The 18,760-nt window shown below is 45.0% G+C and overlaps 1 protein-coding gene across 6 annotated transcripts in view; it reads left to right on the top strand.

The window, feature by feature from the left end:
* The window catches only part of OSBPL10 (oxysterol binding protein like 10), a 71,174-nt gene that overhangs the window by 38,794 nt on the left and 13,620 nt on the right, over positions 1 to 18,760 (top strand). For all 6 annotated transcript variants that reach the window (XM_017854119.1, XM_017854120.1, XM_017854115.1 and 3 more), the window contains exon 3: positions 10,860 to 11,340. In XM_017854119.1, the coding sequence (XP_017709608.1) occupies positions 10,860 to 11,340 (481 nt within the window). The remainder of the gene's footprint in view (positions 1 to 10,859; positions 11,341 to 18,760) is intronic.

Below are 18,760 nucleotides of genomic sequence, written 5' to 3'. Positions count from 1 at the left end.
TTTCTATGGCTCTTAAATAATTGTTTAAGTTGTTACTAATCAAAGAAACAAATGACCTTATTTTAGACCGTCTAAATCAGCAACAAAATAGTAGATACATATTTAGGGTATACAGGGTAAAAATGATACCCCATCTCCTTGCTGATGGCATTATAAATTGATTGCATTTTTAGAAAGCATTGACTACATGTGTCAAAAATCATAGCAATGTTCACTGAAACTTTTTTAAAAATTAAAATAATTTTAAAATTAAATGTTGAATAGATACAAAAGAATATAAAATATATGGATAATATAGGGCAGGGGTCAGCAAACCTTTTTTTTTTTTTTTTTTTTTTTTTTTTGGAAACAGAGTGTTACTCTGTCACCCAGACTGGAGTGCAGTGGCGTGATCTCGGCTAACTCCAACCTTGGCTTCCCAAGTTCAAGTGCTTCTCCTGCCTCAGCTTCCTGAGTAGATGAGATCACAGGTGCACACCACCATGCCAAGCTAATTTTTGTATTTTTAGTAGAGATGGGGTTTCACCATATTGGCCAGGCTGGTCTCGAACTCCCAACCTCAGGTGATCTGCCCACCTCGACCTCCCAAAGTGCTGGAATTACAGGCAAGAGCCATTGCACACGGCCAGCAAACATTTTCTGTAAAAGGTCAGACAGGTGGCTCACATCCGTAATCCCAGTGGTTTTGGAGGCTGAGGCAGAAGGATCACTTGAGGCCAGGAGTTTGAGACCAGCTTGAGCAACATAGCAAGACCTTGTGTCTACTAAAACTACTTTAAAATTAGCCAGGTGTGGTAACACATACCTATAGTCCCAGCTACTGGGGAGGCTGAGGCAGAAGGATCACTTAAGCCTAGGATTTTGAGGCTGCAGTGAGCTATGATCATACCACTGCACTCCAGTCTTGGCAACAGAGCAAGACATTGTTTTAAAAAATTTTTTCTTTAATTAAATAAAAGACCAGATAACAAGTGTTTTTGGCTTTGCAGACCGTGTTTTATCTACTGCAACCATTCAACTCTGCCATTTGACCACAAAGGCAGCTGTAGATAATGCAGAAATGAATGGTTATAGTTTGTTCCAGTAGAACTGGTTGTCAAAGCAAGTGGAGATTTGGCCCATGGCTTGTATTTGTCAACCCCTGGTATATAGAATCACACTACAGCAGACATCATGTAGTCACCACGGATTTACAGAAAGTGACGTCATTACCTGTGTATGTTTTAATGCATATATAACCTTTTACCATATGGCTGCATTATCATTTACTTTCCCAACAAATAGTCTGTGGTTGGTCACGTTGTCTCTTTTTGGCTTCTTGATGTTATAGGTAATGATACAGTGAACATCTTCTTGGTCATACAGCTTTTTTCCTTTGATTGAATTATTTCAGTAGGCCCGATTTCGAGCATCAATCACAATATGGAAAGATTAACGTTGTGGTGCTTGAGCTCCTTTATGTAAAAGGGAAATTTTAATGAAAAGGGTCAGCAGGCCAGTGTTTATCCAGGAAATGAACCCCACAAGGCAGAGATGTGGACCTCAGGGATCTCTGGTCTCCCTGGTCCTGCTTCCACTTGTTTTGCCAGATCCCTCCAGCTGTTCTTCTCCCTGAATCTGGTTTTCAGTATACTGTCAAGCAAAGCCTGTTATCTCTCCCGAATGTTTGCCTTTTAATAGAAGACAGAGTGGAGACCTGGCTTCCCTAAGCTTGTCTGTGTACATCTGTGTCATGAGGCGATGCAGTTTGTGCGATCTCCATGCTCCCTTTCTGTCCTGTTGGCAGCAGCTCATCAATCCACACTTCTAGAAAGAGTGACAGTCACGATAGTCTTCAGGCCCCTTGGGGGTGTTGAGCCACCCAGCATGGGCCTTGGCCAAGCAGAATTGATTCTCATTCCAGCTCTCCACTGACTTAGCCATTGTAAATTGCAAAACCTCTCTGGACACTAGTTTTCTCATCTGTAAAATGGAATAGTCGTACCTGCTTACAGGCATCTAAGAATGTTACACAAGATAATGAGTGCTGTGCCCTGGCTTGAGCTCTAAGAACAGTTTAAGTCTGCAATATTTCAAATATTCTCACAGCAATGTTTTTGTCTTATACAATTATTTCTCCTTTTTCTCTGAGCAGGTGACGGGTTGTTTATAGAAGCATCAAAGGTGGTCCTGGGGTTGCTCTGGGCGGTGTGAGTCATTTTAGCTTTCAGCATTGTCACTGAAATATTATGTGACAAGTTTGTGTCTAATTTCTGTTGCTCCTATCTTCCCTGGTCTCCAAATGAGGTTACTGTTTCCTGATCATAGGGGTCTATAATCTGAGCCTGCCTAGAATGAGCATTTCCTGGATGCTAGGTAGGCACTGGATGGATTTAACACTGCTGTTTGATACTCACAATCAACCTAGAAGGTTGGTATTTTTATTTTCTCCATTTTACAACTGAGGAATTGAGTCCTGGGGAGATGAATTTGCCACGTACATATGGCTAGTCACTGCTAAGGGATGACGTTCTGCTCCCAACTGAGTTCCTTCTGTGAGCTGGTGTCTGAGACTCTGGAAAACACAGGCATTAACTTCAGCAGATATCTTTCTATGTAGTAAATATCTTCTTGGAAAAAGTGAAATTTTAGTTCAAACTCTTCCCATCTAATAAAAATTTTAATGAATGCTGTTCATAATGTTTCAGGCACCATGAAATGGGTGTGAAGGGAGCTGGCAGGTTAAGGAAACCCAGGGAAAAGGTTGGCTAAGTAAAGAAACCTTTTGCAGTGTGAATTATCTGCCCTTTATTTTGTAAAATTGGATTTTTGTGTATTTCTCCTGGTTTTCTCAAAATAGGACATAAATGAACCTTTGTGGTGGTTGAGGCCTCTCTGCTTGCTTGTTTGCACTGGGTGTGTTTGCCAATCTTAAGGATAAAATAGGAAGATGACTTCCAAGGTTATGAAGTGATGCTTCTTTTTTCTTTCTTTTATTTTTCTTTAAAAAGATAAGGTCTTGCTCTGTCGCTCAAGCTGGTATACAGTGGTGCAATCATAGCTCACTGCAGCCGGAAAATCCTGGGCTCAAGTGATCCTCCTGCCTCAGCCTACAAATAGCTAAGTCTGCAGTAAGACTACGGGCATGCACCACCACACCTGGCTAATTGAAAAACATTTTTTTTTGTGAAGAGACGAGGTCTTGCAGCCAGGTTGGTCTTGAACTCCAGGGCTGAAGCAATCCTCCCACCTCAGCCTCTGAAAGTGCTGGGATCACGGGTCTGAGCCACTGCACCCGGGCAACTGATGTTTCTTTAAAGAAAATTGCACCTACTCTTGGCCTTCTATCTGCAGAGGCCAGCTGTGCTCCCTGTTGTGGGGAGGGGACTATCCCTCTTTCCAGGTGTCCTGTGCCTTCCTCTATGGTGATTGTTTATTTCAGATTTCTAAGAGCCTGAGAGCCCAACCTGAAGATTATTTACTTCTAGATTGATGCCACTTTAAATGTAATTAATTGTTCTCTGAGTCCCTAGTGCAGATCCTCTCTTTTTTTCCTCCCCCCCAAATAGTTCATTGTCTTAATTATGTTAATGGAAGAACAGGCAGTCTTTATTGATGGCTCGGTAAATCCATAGCAGTGATTTTAGGTCATTTGGATGCCATCAGTCTGAACAGCTGGGCCATCATTCACCCTCTGTCGGAGGCAGACAGCCCAATTAGTACTCACCACTCCTTGGCTCTGTATCCCTGGTGTCCACTGTCCAAGAAATGGATGATTAAATTACTTATTTGCAAACACACCAAAAAAAAAAAAAAAAAAAAAAAAAAAAAAAAAAAGGAGAGGGTGCCCAGGAGATTGTAGGACAGGAAGAAATCAGACCAGACTAGGAAGTCTGTTTTAATGAAAAGTATGACATCTTGTCCAGAGTGTTCAGTTCATGGTTTTGAAGTTCATCTGGTATTCTGCACAAACTCCAATAAAACACACAAAAGAAGATGAAAGAGGAAATAGTAATTCTGCTCCCAACCCATTCTGCTCCATCTCTCCAGGTATTCTTTTTTTTCCTGCTCTGACAAAGCCACATCATTTCAAAGTACAGAATACATACCTAGTAGGTTGGACTTGATGTTGGCTGTGAGCCCATATACCCTTAGTCTGCAATTTTGGGAAGGTTGTCTTTGAAAATTATTATGTTCTCAGGTATTGCATCCCCAGTAGAACCTTTTTTCTTTTTCCTTCAACTTTTTTATTTTGAACATTTTCCAATCTACAGTCAAGTTGTAAGAATAGCAAAATGGACTCTCGTATTAGTTCTTGCATTGCTATAAAGAACTACCTGAAACTGGGTAATTTATAAAGAAAAGAGGTTTATTTGAGTCACAGTTTTGCAGACTGTACAGGTTCTGGGGAGGCTCAGGAAACTTATAATCATGGCAAAAGGCGAAGGGGAAGCTCTCAACATCTGACATGGCCAGAGCAGGAGAAAGAGAGCAAAGCGGGAGGTGCTATATATACTTTTAAACAACCAGATCTCATGAGAACTCACTATCATGAGAACAGCAAGGGGAAGTGTGCCCCCATTATCCAGTCACCTCCCATCAGGCCCCATATCCAACACTGGGGATTACAATTTGACATGAGATTTGGGTGGGGACACAAATCCAAACCATATCAACTCCCATATATTCTTCACCTTTTTTGGCCAATTACTAACATTTTGTCCTTCGCATTTCTTCTCCCTTCTTCCCTCTCTGCCAGCCTCTCTCCTCCCCTCCTGCCTCCTTCCTCCTTCCACTTTTCTCTCTAGCTCTCAAGCTCTCTCCCTCCAGAACTTTATCCATACACGTGCATGTACATATGTGTGTTACACATTGTGTTAGTCCATTTTCATGCTGCTGATAAAAGACATACCTGAGACTGGGAAGAAAAAGAGGTTTAACGGACTTAACAGTTCCAAATGGCTGGGGAGGCCTCACAATCGTGGCAGAAGGCAAGGAGGAGCAAGTCATGTCTTACATGGATGGCAGCAGGCAAAGAGAGAGAGCTTGTTCAGGGAAACTCCTCTTTATAAAACCATCAGATCTCATGAGATTTACTCACTATTAATGAGAACAGCATAAGAAAGACCCACCCCCTTGATTCAGTTACCTCCCACTGGGTCCCTCCCATGACACATGGGAATTGTGGGAGTTACAATTCAAAATGAAATTTGGGTGGGGATACAGCCAAACCATATCATACATGTATGTTTATTTTTTGATTAACCATTTTAGAGTATGTTGCAGACATCATGACAGTTCTTCCCTACCCCTTTAGTGAGTATCTTTTAAGACTAAGGACATTATAGTATACATTTGTCACATTGGGAAATATAACATTGAGGCAATATTATTTCATATTCAGCCCATGGTAAATTTTCCCAGATTGTCCCAATCATGTCCTTTATGGCTATTTTTTAAAACTCCAGAATCCAACCCAGATTATGTTGCATTTGGTCATTATGATGTCTCCAGTCTCCTTTAGCCTAGAAAATTCCCCTCCTTTTTCCCTTTCATGGCAGTGATACTGAAGAGTTCAAGTCAGGTTTTCTTTGCTTTCATTTTTTTTTTCAGAGTGTTCCTCAGTTTGGTTTTTTTCCCCCCCCCTCATAGTTAAGAGTCAGACTAAGCAATTTGGGCAGTAATAATTGGCAGAAGTTGCTGAGCAGAGCCTCTTTTTTTCCTTTTGGTAAAGAGGAAGATGCCTTCATACAAGCGATTTCATTCCTTCTGACTCGTTGGAGCCTTTGAAGGCCCATCCTGGAGGTCATCCAGCCACATTCTTTTTGGCCCCAGAGGTGTCTTAGGAGATCCAGTAGAGTGTGGGGCAGACCGGTTTTGAGTCTACTCATTCATTAGACATTTAGAGTGCACTTCTGATACGTCAGGCTCTGGTTCCTTAACCCCCAAAACATGTTCCTGAAATAAGCTAGATTCCATGTAAGCTGGCTTCAGCCCAGAAGTTGGTATGTTATGTGAATATTCTCATGTTCCTCGAGAGAAGCAGCAGCTGAAAACTTGGCTGGATATACTCAGAAGAATTAAAAGCATGGTGAGTGAGAATCTGCGTTTAAAAATATGGGTAACTTAAATGTGTCAAAGGAAACAAAAGTGTCTCTCATGCAGTTCATCTGTTTGTCTTGTTTTTTGCTAGGTACTAAGGAATCAGGTGTCCATCCACTACAGTTTTGAAACGTGTGCATTAATAAAAGCAAAAAAGCCTTGCAGGTGGAGATATGTGTGAGGTGTAGAGGATGGGAAAGAGGAGTTGTTGCTTTAGCCTTGGAAGCAGAAACAGTCAGAAAAAGCTTCACAGAGGAGTGAGCTACTTAAGCTGATGAACTTTTTGTCATATAAACAGGGCAGGAGAAAGGGCAGAAGAAGGGAGTGTGTGTGTGTGAGGGGAGATTTGTGCAGGGAGGGATGGGGGCAGTCAGTCAGGATATTGTGTGAGACCAGAGGGAGGTGGGGGCTTTATCTTTTACAGAGATTTTAGAAAGATGACTCTGGCTGTGGTGTGGAGGAGAGTTGGAGATATGACAGGAGGCTGGACATCCAGTTCAGGAGCCACACCTCCCATGCCCTTCCTTCATTGCAACAATCTCCCTTCCATTTATGATATTGATGATAGTGTTTGGAATGGTGGATTTTCTTGCTATGTTGGGAAGAGTGAAATGGCCTTAGAAGGTGGGGCTCAAGTCCCACTGTCTCGTCCATTCTATCTCCTTTGCTCACTTCTTTTAAAAAAAAAATTATTATTATTATTATTATTATTATTATTATTATTATTATTATCATCATTATTGAGACGGAGTTTCACTCTTGTTGCCCAGGCTGGAGTGCAATGGTGCGACCTCGGCTCACTGCAACCTCTGCCTCCCGGGTTCAAGCGATTCTCCCACCTCAGCCTCCCAAGTAGCTGGGATTACAAGCACCCGCCACCATGCCTGGCTAATTTTTTGTATTTTTAGTAGAGTCGGGGTTTCACCATGTTGGCCAGGCTGGTCTTAAACTCCTGACCNTATTATATTATTTGTAGTGATGGGTTCTCACTATGTTGCCCAGGCTAGTCTTAAACTCTTGGCTTCAAATGATCCTCCTGCCTCAGCCTCCCAAATTCTTGGGATTACAGGCACAAGGCACCATGTCTGGCCTTTCCCCCTCTTCTTAACCCATGACAGCAGCTGGGGTGGCTCAGGCATCCTAACTGTCTCCCTTGTCCACTGAGAGAAGGTGTTCTTGTTAACCAGAAACAGATAATCGTGATGTGTCATGGGGTAATGACAGGGACTTGGAGGTGGCAGCTGGGAGCCTGAGGTTCCCTGCTGGCTCAGCCACTGGGTGGCCCAGGCATAGTGCCGTCACCTGTGGCACCAGGGCATTGCACAAAATCATCTTGAAGGCTGCCTTTTAGTTCTGACATTCCATGACTCAGGGTTCCAAGTGGAGTTCTTTTTCTTATTTATTTACTTACTTATTTATTTTTAATCCTTCAGCTTCTGAGTTCAGAAATGCTGACTAAATTGGGGGAAATATCTTAAATTCTTCTCCTTTTCAAAAGTACATAACTAGAGAGTACACATTGTATCGATTTTCCTTGTTAACTTTAATCTTGGGTGCAAACATGAGGATTCTTGTCCAGAGGTGGAATTATTGCCACAGAAGCCCCATTGCCATAGAGTGGGGAAAAAGACATGAGCCAAGGTTATGAAATTATCTTTGTTTGAAGTTATACCCGTCAGGGCTGATGGCCTCAGTGTATATTTCTGTCCTTCCCCTCCCCTGGCCTGCCTTCTGATCACAGGGCCCCTTGGAACCTGGGAAGGGAGAGAGCAGGAGATGGAGTCACTTGGGGAAGGGATGCAGATGCAGACATTTGTTGGCAGCCTGTCCTTTGTCATTGATTTGGCTTCATTAAGGGATTTCCAGGCTGCTTAAATTCACACTCCGCAACCTGTGCACCCTATCTGGGTGGAGTTCATAGGGGAGCCCTTGGGTGATTCTGGGGCAGAAGAGGGAAGTGTGGTGAGTATTTGGGGGTTAATTACTCTGCTATTGGACAGCTGTGTGGTGGGAGAACACAGCAGCCTGACCCCAGTGAAGCCTCATTGGAAGAGCAGCCCCCAGACAGCACAGTGATGGCTGCTGAATGATGACCTGTCCCCACGAAAAAGGCATAGGAAGTAATAAAGGTGGCATCTGAAGTCTGTTTGAAGCTAAATGCTTTTCTTGGCCAGATGAGATCCTAGGACAGCCAGATTCTCAATTTTTTTCAAGTCGTGGATTAAAGAAAATTAGGAAACCTCCATTGATTTGCATAGTTGTGTTTTTAAATAATGTTTCTTCTTTGTGTGTATTATAAAAGCAAAGCAGCAAGATACTCAGAAAAAAGAGTGTTGAAATCACTCAGTTCTATCACCCAGACAGACATGTTAACATTTTGAGTGTTTTTATGATTCTTGGATTGTATTACATGTTCAATTTTACATCTGGCTGCTTTTTTATTTAGCACAGGTACATTTTCTCCTGACATACTTTTTAAATGAAAGATAGAAAAGCATTAAAGGAGCTCTACCAAGCTTTACCTCTCTAGCAGATGGGGTTTTTTCTAGTTTCCTCTGAAATTTCTGTACTTTGCTGTTCTCATGTCTGCCTGTCTCTCTCTGGACATCTGTATTAGTCCCTTGAGTGTCGCTGTGACAGAATGAGACTGAGTCGTTTTTAAGAAAAGTACATTTATTTAACTCGCAGTTCTGCAGACTGGGAAGTTTAAGAGCATAGTGTCACATCTGGCTGGCTTCTGGTGAGGGCCATGCGCTGGGTCAAAAAGTGGCAGAAAAGGGAGCGGGTGTGTGCGGAGATCACGTGGGAAGCACAAGGGTCTAGGAAGCCAAAGTCGCTTCTAGAACAGCATGCTCTTGCGGTCCCTGATTCAGTCCTGAGAGGGTGAGAACTCGCTCCTGAAGGAAGGCATTAATCTCTTCATAAGGGATCTGCTCCCATTACCTACACACCTTCTGCTAGTCCCCACCTCCTAACACTGACACATTGGGGATCAAATTGCAACACACATTTGGGAGGGGACAAACTCAAACCACAGCGACGTCTCTTCTCCCTTCCATCATATCCAAGCCATTTGCAGGGAATGGGGTTGGAATCCTGAAGTAGAGTCAGGGTTACAGATCTATGAGCCTGTGTGATATTTGTGGTCCATGATCATACAGCCTCCCAAATGTTTTCATGGGGGTGAAGGACTGCAGAAAGGAAGGACAGAATTCGTTATGTAAAGAGAGATTGTAAACCAGCCGCATGGTGTTGGTCAACTTGCTGGAACCCGGCCTGTTGCCTGCATGACCCAGCAGATCTGGGCTAGCTTTCCAGTTTCAAAATCCTGTGAGTCCACGTTAGGAGGAACAGGATGAGATGTTCCGGGTTAAGGCTGGCTGTGTGTTGCAGCTAAGTAGGTGGATTATTAATTCCCCATAACTCTTTGGGAGGCTGAGGTGGGTGGATGGCTTGAGCTCGGGAGTTCACGATGAGCCTGGGCAACATGAGACCCCGTCTCTACTAAAATAAAAAAAATTAGCTGGGTGTGGTGGCAGGTGCCTGTAGTCCCAGCTACTTAGGAGGCTGAGGCAGGAGAATCGCTTGAACCCAAGAGGTGGAGGTTGCAGTGAGCTGAGATTGCGCCACTGCACTCCAGCCTGGGTGACAGAAGGTGACTCTGTCTCAAACAAAAAAACAAATACCCGATATTTGTTTTAAGTTATTTTAAGATAACTCTAGGACAGTGAAAAATGGACTTTCTCTTCTTTAAAAAGCAGCAACAGTAATGAGTTATGGGCTTCTCAGTTTCAGAATACCTTCAGTTGCTTTAAGTGACTTAAAGCAAATGATCAAGTAATCATTGGGTTACAGACATTTGGAGTTGTAGAGCCCCCTGAGTGACCACCTGGATCCACTTTGGATCAATGAGAAGTCTCTGTCTTATCTCTACCAGAGTTATCCGGGCCCCTACAAGGTTTCTGTCTTCAGTCATGGTGCCAATAACAAACGTAGGGGTAGCCACTCTGCCAGTCCTTTAGCAGCAGGTTCTGTATGTTAAGTGCCAGCCTGCTTTGCAACTTCCACTGGGTTCTCCTGGACCAGCCTTGAGGACCGACCTTCACAGATGGAATCACCATGGCCCCTCTTCTGTGCGGCAGCTCTGTGGACATTTGCCTACTGATGGGCCTGCCCCCTCCTGGAGCTGGGCCCTTTCCACAGTCCTACCCTTCCTTGGTCGTGGTGGGGCTTGTACACCATTCTTCTACCGAGGCCTCCCAATGCACACTGTCATTGGTGGTGGGTCCTGGTCTGCCTGGACCCCCTATGAAGTGGCACCAACAAACCCCAGTGTCCATGTTTGTGGGAACACATTGATTGCCGTCTCCCCTATCCCCGCCCCCGCCGCCCCACTTGTCCGTGCCTGATGGCAGGGGGAATACAGAAAAGCCCTTCGAGGCTGTTTCCTTCACATCCCTAAATAATGGAGAGCTAGGGGAGAGATGGCGGTGGAGACTGGGACAGAGACTGTTGTGTTAGCCCAGGTAAGCAAGGAAGAAAATGACTCAGAACAGTCTTGTTGACAAAGCTGGGCTCCCATCAATTCCACTGCCACTTCTCATTTCTTTGATATTGTTTCCCTTGATTTGTCATTTGTGCACAAGTCAAAACAGACTGCTCCCTGGCTGGAGATGTTACGAATCTGCTTGACAGTGGTTGCAGCCTTTACTTTTCTTTTCAGCTTTTCCATGTAATCCCAGGGATTCCTGTCTGACTTGGTGTCCTTCCAAATGCAGGTGGTGCTTCCCACCTTTATCCTGGAGAAGCGATCTTTGCTGGAGATGTATGCAGATTTTATGGCTCACCCAGATCTACTGCTGGCCATCACCGCTGGGGCCACACCAGAGGAGAGAGTCATTTGCTTCGTGGAGTATTATCTCACAGCCTTTCACGAGGGCCGCAAGGGCGCTTTAGCCAAGAAGCCCTACAACCCCATCATAGGCGAGACATTTCACTGCTCCTGGGAAGTTCCCAAGGACAGAGTCAAGCCTAAGAGGACTGCTCCCCGCTCTCCTGCTGGCTGTCATGAACACCCAATGGCCGATGACCCTTCCAAAAGCTACAAACTAAGGTTTGTGGCTGAGCAAGTGTCCCATCACCCACCCATCTCCTGCTTCTACTGTGAGTGCAAGGAGAAGAGACTGTGCGTCAACACTCATGTATGGACCAAAAGCAAGTTCATGGGCATGTCCGTGGGGGTCTCTATGATAGGGGAAGGTAAGCCATGTCGTGTGTTGGAGTTTGGCTCTTACACAGTGACATTTCTATACCTGGTGGATGATTGATAATTTTGTGTGTGGAGTTTTTTTATGTGGTTGCTTTTAACTTGTTTTGGAATGACAGGGTGGGTGGTAAAAGGGATGGGTTTTGTTATTTGGAGACAAGGCTGGGCTCCCATCGATTCCACTGCCACTTCTGGCAGTGGGGCCAAGGTAATGGATATGTGCCTGACAGCCGCCCACCTGGACCTTCACACCTGGACCTTCCCGTGCTGTGCGTGTGCGTGCGCGTCTTACAGGTACGTTTTTCTTTCAGCTTTGCATGACTATAAGAGTTGGCCTCCAAATCTGTGAAAACACATTTTTATTCCTCCTCACCGGTGTTCTGGCTCACAGACAATGAGGATAATCATGCTGCCTATTCAAAATCTGCTCATAAAAATTCCCAAGACAAATCTTTCGACTCTATGCTAGAAATTCTGAAGAAAGAACATAGTATAATCACACCACTGGTAGATCACGCATTCTTATTTTAGCAAATAGCTGTGAATGAAGTTTATTCATTGTTTGAAGAAACTTATAATAATCCTTGTTAAATTCAAGCATCTGTGTTACTGGTTCTGCCAACTTTTTTTTGAGTCACAAATGTCTTCAAGGCTCTAAGGCTGTGATTCTCTTCCTAGAAAAAAAGAATCAAACTCCAAATTTGTCTTTGAGTTTCAGAGAGTACATGGCTCCTTAGAAGCCCTTCCAAAACCCCATGAGATAAGAGCACCTTTCATTCCCTTAGCACATTTTTATCGAGCACCTGCTGGATGCTTGACATTGCCTTAGGAGCTGTGGCTACTTGAGTAAACAAAACAGACCAAAAAAGCTGTGTTCTTATGATGCTTCTATTCTTCTTTCTCATGGGGAAATGAAATAAGTAAATAAAATTGATTGTGTGGTAAGCTGAAGAACGATAAGTGTTGTAGAGAAACATAAAGCAGGTAGGGGTCTGGGGAAGACAAGGGAGAGGGCGGTTGAACTTTCAGATGAGCTGGCCAGTGGGAAGGCCTCACTAAGGTGTTCTTTGAGGAAAGACCCAAAGTGGGCAAAGAGCGGGCAAGGCAAGCCTTATAGATCACTGGGAAAGAGTTTGTGTGCAGAAAGAATGAGGCAGAGGCCTAGAGGTAAAATGTCCCTGGCATGGGGATGGAGACAGGAAGCCCATGTGACTGGAGCAGGGTGAACAGGGGCAGGTGGAGGTCAGGGAGGTGATGGTGGCCAGATTATGTAGGACCTCATGGGCTATTGCTAAGGACACTGGCTCTTACAGTGAGGGAGCCAGGAAGCCACTGGCACTTTTGAGCCGGAGAGTACCAGGCTCAATCTCACTGTTCCGCAAGACTGCTCCAGCCATTTGTTGAAAACAGACCCTGACAGGGGTAATGGTGGAAACAAGCAGACTAGGGAGGAGGTTGTGAGAATAACTAAGCAGGTGATGATGGTGGCTTGGACCAGGTGGAAAATAGTGGAGGAAGTAAAAGTAGTGGAGTAGTAAGGATCTGGATGGGTTCTAAAGTTAGAGCCAAGAGGATTTGCCTCTGGATGGGATGTGGAGTGTGAGAGAAAGTGTTGCCAAGGTTTTGACCTGAGCACCTAGAAGGATGGACTAGCTGTTAACTGAGATGGGAAGACTGAGGGCTGGGTATTGGGCTACGTTGAAGGGAAAGTATGGGAGTTCAGGGCGGTTGTTAGGGTTTGGTCATTGAAGGGAGTGCTAGAGTAGGCAATTGTGTATGCAAGCTGGAGTTTCATAGGGAGGGTCCTGGCTGAGATAAAATATTTAAGGCCTTGAGACTAATGTGACTGCTGAGTGAGCACTGATTTCTGAAGCATTAAGCAGCATTAAGAGGTCCACAAGATGAACAGCCAGCCGAGGAGACTGATGAGGGGTGGCCAGAGAAGTAGACTGAATGGAATGGGAGAAGGTGCTCCCTGCGAGGCAGGTGAAGAAGGCCTTCAAAGTGTGAGAGTGATCAATTGCATCACGTGATGCCTGGTTACTTCAGTAAGATGAGAACTGAGAAGCGATCATGGATTTTGGATCATGAAGGTCACTCGTGACCTTGACAGCAGTTGTCAGTGGAGTAGCACTAGTGAAAATCTGACTAGAATAAAGTCAAGAGAGAAGGAAGGAGAGGAATTGGGGACTGTAAATGTAGACAATTCTTCCTTATTTAGGGTTTGCATGCAATGGTTCTATTTAGGAAAAGACCCACTCTTGGGTTCCGCTGGTCTGTTAGGTTTACACCCCAAAGTGCCATCCCCCTTGCATAGATAAGACGGCAACTCCAGAGTGCCCACAGATGCACTCGGCATTCGTGTCGGGCCTTCACCGGGGTCTTCCTTGCACACAGGTCTAGTAATCAGCCAGCTCCTGCTGCACTCCTCACACCTTCCTCTCAAGGATCAATCAGGATCAAGAAGTTCACCAATGAGACATTCATTAATTTGTGCAGGAGGCCAGGGACACACCTGTCACCAGGATGATCTTGGGCCACCCAGTTTAGGCCTTTTCTACAATTCAGATGGAGGTGGGTTGTATCTGTGGGGGAAAGATGTAAAAATACATCTATCTTTAGATAAACCTCATCAATAATGAATATTATCCCCCTCTTAGGTTATCTTCTGTGAGAGTGCAGTATTGCAACTGTTTTCCAATTAGAAAAGTCCCAATTTATGACTGGGTTGTCTGGCTTTTCCTGCTGGTGACAAGGGGAGAGGGATGCCAGAAGTCGTCTCTCTTCTTAAAGAGGAGCTGTTACCAGTGATGACTGGACCATGAAATCTTGTAGCTGAAAGGGCATTTGTCCACCATATGCTCCAGGGTTTCCAGCTGTGCTATAGAGAATCCCAGGCTCCTTAGAGGGGCACAGGGAGTGAGTGGTGAGGCTGGTCTTCTTCCCAAGTCCACTCCAGCCTGAGCATCTCTGTCCATCCTTACCTGTTTACCAGATGGACTTCCCTATATAAGTTTATTTCCAAAAGGATTCTGTTGCTTCAGAATGCTCAGCAGACCTTGGATGAGTCCAGCTATCCTCATTTCACAGATGAGGAGCCCGAGGGGGCAGCTTGCCTAGGAACCCATGCATAATTCACAACAATATCCATCCTGCCCTCAGCATAAGCCATTAAAGGGGAATGCAGGACAGCTGCTGGGGTCTCCTTGAGTCAGGGGCCATTTCTCAGCTCATCTCTGACCTGTGGATGAGATACCAGAATCTGAGGAGGTTCAGGCAGCCCCCTGAGGAGGTTCACAAGCCCAGGAAGAGCAGAGGAGCAGGGTTGAGCAGCAGGCGGTGGGCCAGGGAAGGGGGACCTGGTCAGGGGGGTTAGAGCCCTACATGGACACAGCCAGGGCTGTTGAGGCCTCTCTCTGACACTGAGAAAACTTGATTCAAGTGTGTTTCTCGGAGGGGCAGGGCTAGAGGAACAAGAGGTATTTCCTTACCGGCCTCTTTTCTGACCCCAGTGACTGCTTGTCCTCCTGAACTCTGCCTTCTCCTTGGATGAAGCGACAAGAAGCTGCCACCACGCAGCACTATTGGGTTAAAGCCCCCTGGCAGGTTTCAAGAAGTGTGTCTCAGCCCAGACTGGGGACTCTTGAAGTTGCATGAACTGAGAGCTCTGGTTAGAATACTCGGGTAGCTCTTCCTGTTGAAAGCAGGGAGAAGATTGCCAAGGACTCCCCTGTGGGAGGAGTTGTTCACATTGATTTTTATACTTGAGTTTGTAATTAGAAATGGGAGCAACATTAATCCTGATTTTGACTTATCTGGGGCTCTGTGTTTTCGTAGGTTGCTTCAGGCTTGCCTCATGCTATGAGGTTTATATTGGTAAAAAAAAAATCTTTTCCTTTTCTTAAAAACAAAAATTGGTATTCAGGAGACTCATCTCATTCTATTTAATTTTATTCCTTATTCTAAATTTCCCACATAATAAATATTTTGAAGATGAAATATGTTTGTTTGCTAGAAAAGGTACAGAAGACAGTTCACACTTTGTATTTATGGTCCCGTATGCGAGATGATTCCTTACACGTTTTCTACAGATAGTATTTTAAACATGTTTACCTCCTTATCTGTAACAGTGGTGGCTCAAATAAATCTGTCATTTACCCATTCACTTATCCATTCCTCCGTTTATTTGTTAAGTGATTGGCACCATCCTTAATGCCAGAGATGCAGCAGAGGCCACAGCACACAGATTCCGGGCCCCCGGGAGCTCATGCTCCAACAGGAGGGCCAGAGAGAAGACAAGACATGTGCGTGAAGTCCTCGGTGTGATAGATGATGATTGACACTAAGACAAAGTAGGAAGGAGGAGAGAGAGTGAAGCTGGGGCAGGGAGGTTGCAATTTTCCCTAATGTGGACCTCAACAAGATAGAGCAGCTGAGGAAAGGCCTGAAGCAGGTTTAAGAAGGGGTCTTCTAGGCAAAAAAGAACAGCAAGTGGTAAGGCTCCAAGTTGGGAGTGAGTGGCTGGGGTGTTTGGAGGACAGCCAGGGGCCACTGTGTCTGCAGCAGAGTGAGTGGGTGGCCGGGAAGAGAGGAAATAAGGCCAGAGAGGAGAGGCCACATTTTGGGATCTGATTTTGGGGACCTGGAAGGACTTTGCCGTTTGTTCTGAGATGGCAGTCCCTGGAGGGTAGACATGATTTTAGCAGCATCCGTGTTGGCTGAGTGAAGAATAGCTGAAGGCGGAAGTGGGGAGGGCCCAGTGCAAAGACAGAAGTAGAGAGGGAAGTTGTTTCTTATTTATCTTCTTCCCCTACCCCCCTCCCATACACACGCATGCACACATGCACACACACACACACGCACACACACACACACAGTTTGAATCTGTGATTAGTCAGAGTAAGTGCTTGGTGAATAGAATGCCTTTTGTCTGGAGATTTCCCTGCACTCAACGGAAGTGCTTGTTGCCGCTTGTCAAGGCATGGGAAAGCCAGATTCTTAAATTGGAGTAGATGGTCAATGCCTCAGTGTGTGAGCCCCTAATTCTTGCCATTAGACAAATATGTGGACATTTTTGAAAAGGTAGATTTGCAAATCCATTGTTAGTGATTTAGGGAATTCTTTACAGAAACGCAATCTCTCCCTTCAGGATCCTTCCTTCCCTACCAAATAGTAGTCACTGTTCCCCTGTCTCCGACCACCAGCAGTGGGCTCCAACAAGGAGGTGGGTGTGCAATGGTGTCACGTGTGTGATTGTGTTTTAAAGCTGGTTATTCTCCCTTCCCCACACAATGTGTTCATCTTTCCCTTCTTTCCCACGCCTCTACACAGCGTGTTTGTCATCTTCTTCTTCCCTCTGCTTCCCTGCACCCTCGTCCTTTCTGTCTCCCTCTGGTGTCTCTAGCCCTTTCACTTAAACCGTACCATCAACAGGGCACCCCTCAGCCCAGCACAGCACATGGCCTCCTTTCATTGCCTCTGCAGCTGAACTTGAGAGAATGATGAGGTCCTTTTAGCCCTCTGTCCCCTGAACTAACCGACATCTTTACTCTGTCTTACTGTTGGCCGTTGTTGAATATCTGTGTCTCCACAGGGTAGGCCTGTGAGGTCTCAAGATCGTAGCTCCTCCGTGACTCATAGGCAGCAGGCAGGGGCTGGAGGCCTTGATTCACTTTACCCAGCCCAGGACCACAGTGTCGTGGGTGAGAAGCCATGGAACACCCTCTCCTGAGGCCCTCAGATGCAGCCTGCAGATGAAGCAGAATTAGAATTTGCTGCTTTTTTTCTAACTGCTTGAAAATTCCACTCAGAACTTCTCAATAGCATGCTGAGTTCAGAAAGAAGATTCTGGAGAGAGACTGTGAAAGGCCCCTCCTGGACATGGCTCTTCCTGGCCACTCACCTGATATTCTCCTGCTGTGGGTGGGCCTGGGCAGGACTGGGGGACCCTTGGCTCGTTCTTGTGAGACCTTGAGTTTGCCTAAGTCCTTTCAGTAGCCATATCCCCTTATCTTTTTTATTAATTAAAATGTGTCCTCTGTAACGCAGGATCTGATTTTTCACACAAACGATTTCTGAGAATCTCCAGACTTTGAAGCAGAAGATTCTGGCTCTCACACTCAGAGCTCCTTTGACTGGGGGAAGGCAGGAGGTCAGATAGTTCCCCTTACCTTGCATATTTCCTGCACATTCCATGAATTTGTTGATTGGGTGTAAATAATGCTTTTTCCATCTCCTCATTATAAAAATGAGATCTTACATGGGTCCACTTGAAATTGTGAATGTAACTATGTGGGCTTATCTCTTAAATCATGGCCTTTAGGCTGTGGCATATTTGACTGTAATGAAATGCTATTATGAAGTGCTTCATTATGCCCTGAATTCACTCAGGTTGACCCCAGAGACTGCACCACTTTCTCCCATCCTGTCGTTTCTATTGCTTTGACAGTGAGAGCTGACACCGTTCAGTCAACCTAAGACTTCTGTCCATGGTGTGGGATGCTCACCCCTCCCAACCCCGCACCACTGTGGAGCTGAGGGGTGTTCAGCCGCTCTTTGCAGCCCACTTCCCTCAAAATGCCTGAATCAATGCCTGGTAAATGATACAGGCTCTTAATTGAGTCTGTGGGGAAAGACAGTTCTAATGAGAGGAAGCGACATGATTGCCACTGGGCTCGTGAGTGCCGATGCTGCCGGCTCTGCAAACACACTTCCCAGAGTTCCTTCTGTGACTCTGCTTTCCAGAATCAATGTCCCAGAGGAATATTTTGGTTCCTCAGATTGAGATTGGGCACAAAATTATTTTAAGTTTATCAGTTTGAAAATTGTAATGCTTTGCCTTTATGTTTATTGGTGAATCAATTTGTGGAATTTCAAATGAAGATTTCCCAGCCTGAGGACTAACCATGCATGGAAGGATTGATTATTTGATGTTTTTTTAAAAGCTTTTCTTAGCTGTTAGGCCAAATGAAGAAGTAACTTATATTTGTGATCCCATTTGTAAGTCTAATTTTAATGTAGTCTTTTATTCATGTTAAGGAGAGATTTTTGTTTTTTGAAAGTAACCCTGCAAAAAAGAGTACTAAGAAGGCATAATTGCAGGTGATTTAATGAATGAACACACATTTATGGATTTTCAGAAAAAAAGCCAAAGGCATGTGGTCTTGCCAATGCCTTCTAATCAGTTTAGCTCGGAGGCTCACTGACCTCCCCCAGGACTTGGGGGGAAAATTTACCTTGATTTGGAAGAGATTTTTCTGAAGACAAATGGGAGGAGGATGCTATCTCTTATGCAAAGTGCTACATTAGAGAAAGTCTGCCCTGTGTCTCTTCCATCCCTCACAGGCATAGCCCGTTGGAAGACGCTGTAGTTTCCTCTTTATTGCCAGGTAGCGATACCCACAGAGAGGGCCG

The sequence above is a fragment of the Rhinopithecus bieti genome, unplaced genomic scaffold (genome assembly GCF_001698545.2).
Source record: "Rhinopithecus bieti isolate Rb0 unplaced genomic scaffold, ASM169854v2 scaffold_37987, whole genome shotgun sequence".
Classification (NCBI taxonomy): domain Eukaryota; kingdom Metazoa; phylum Chordata; class Mammalia; order Primates; family Cercopithecidae; genus Rhinopithecus; species Rhinopithecus bieti.
Note: the sequence above shows the minus strand (reverse complement) of the source record. Positions and strands in the feature narration are given on the sequence as shown.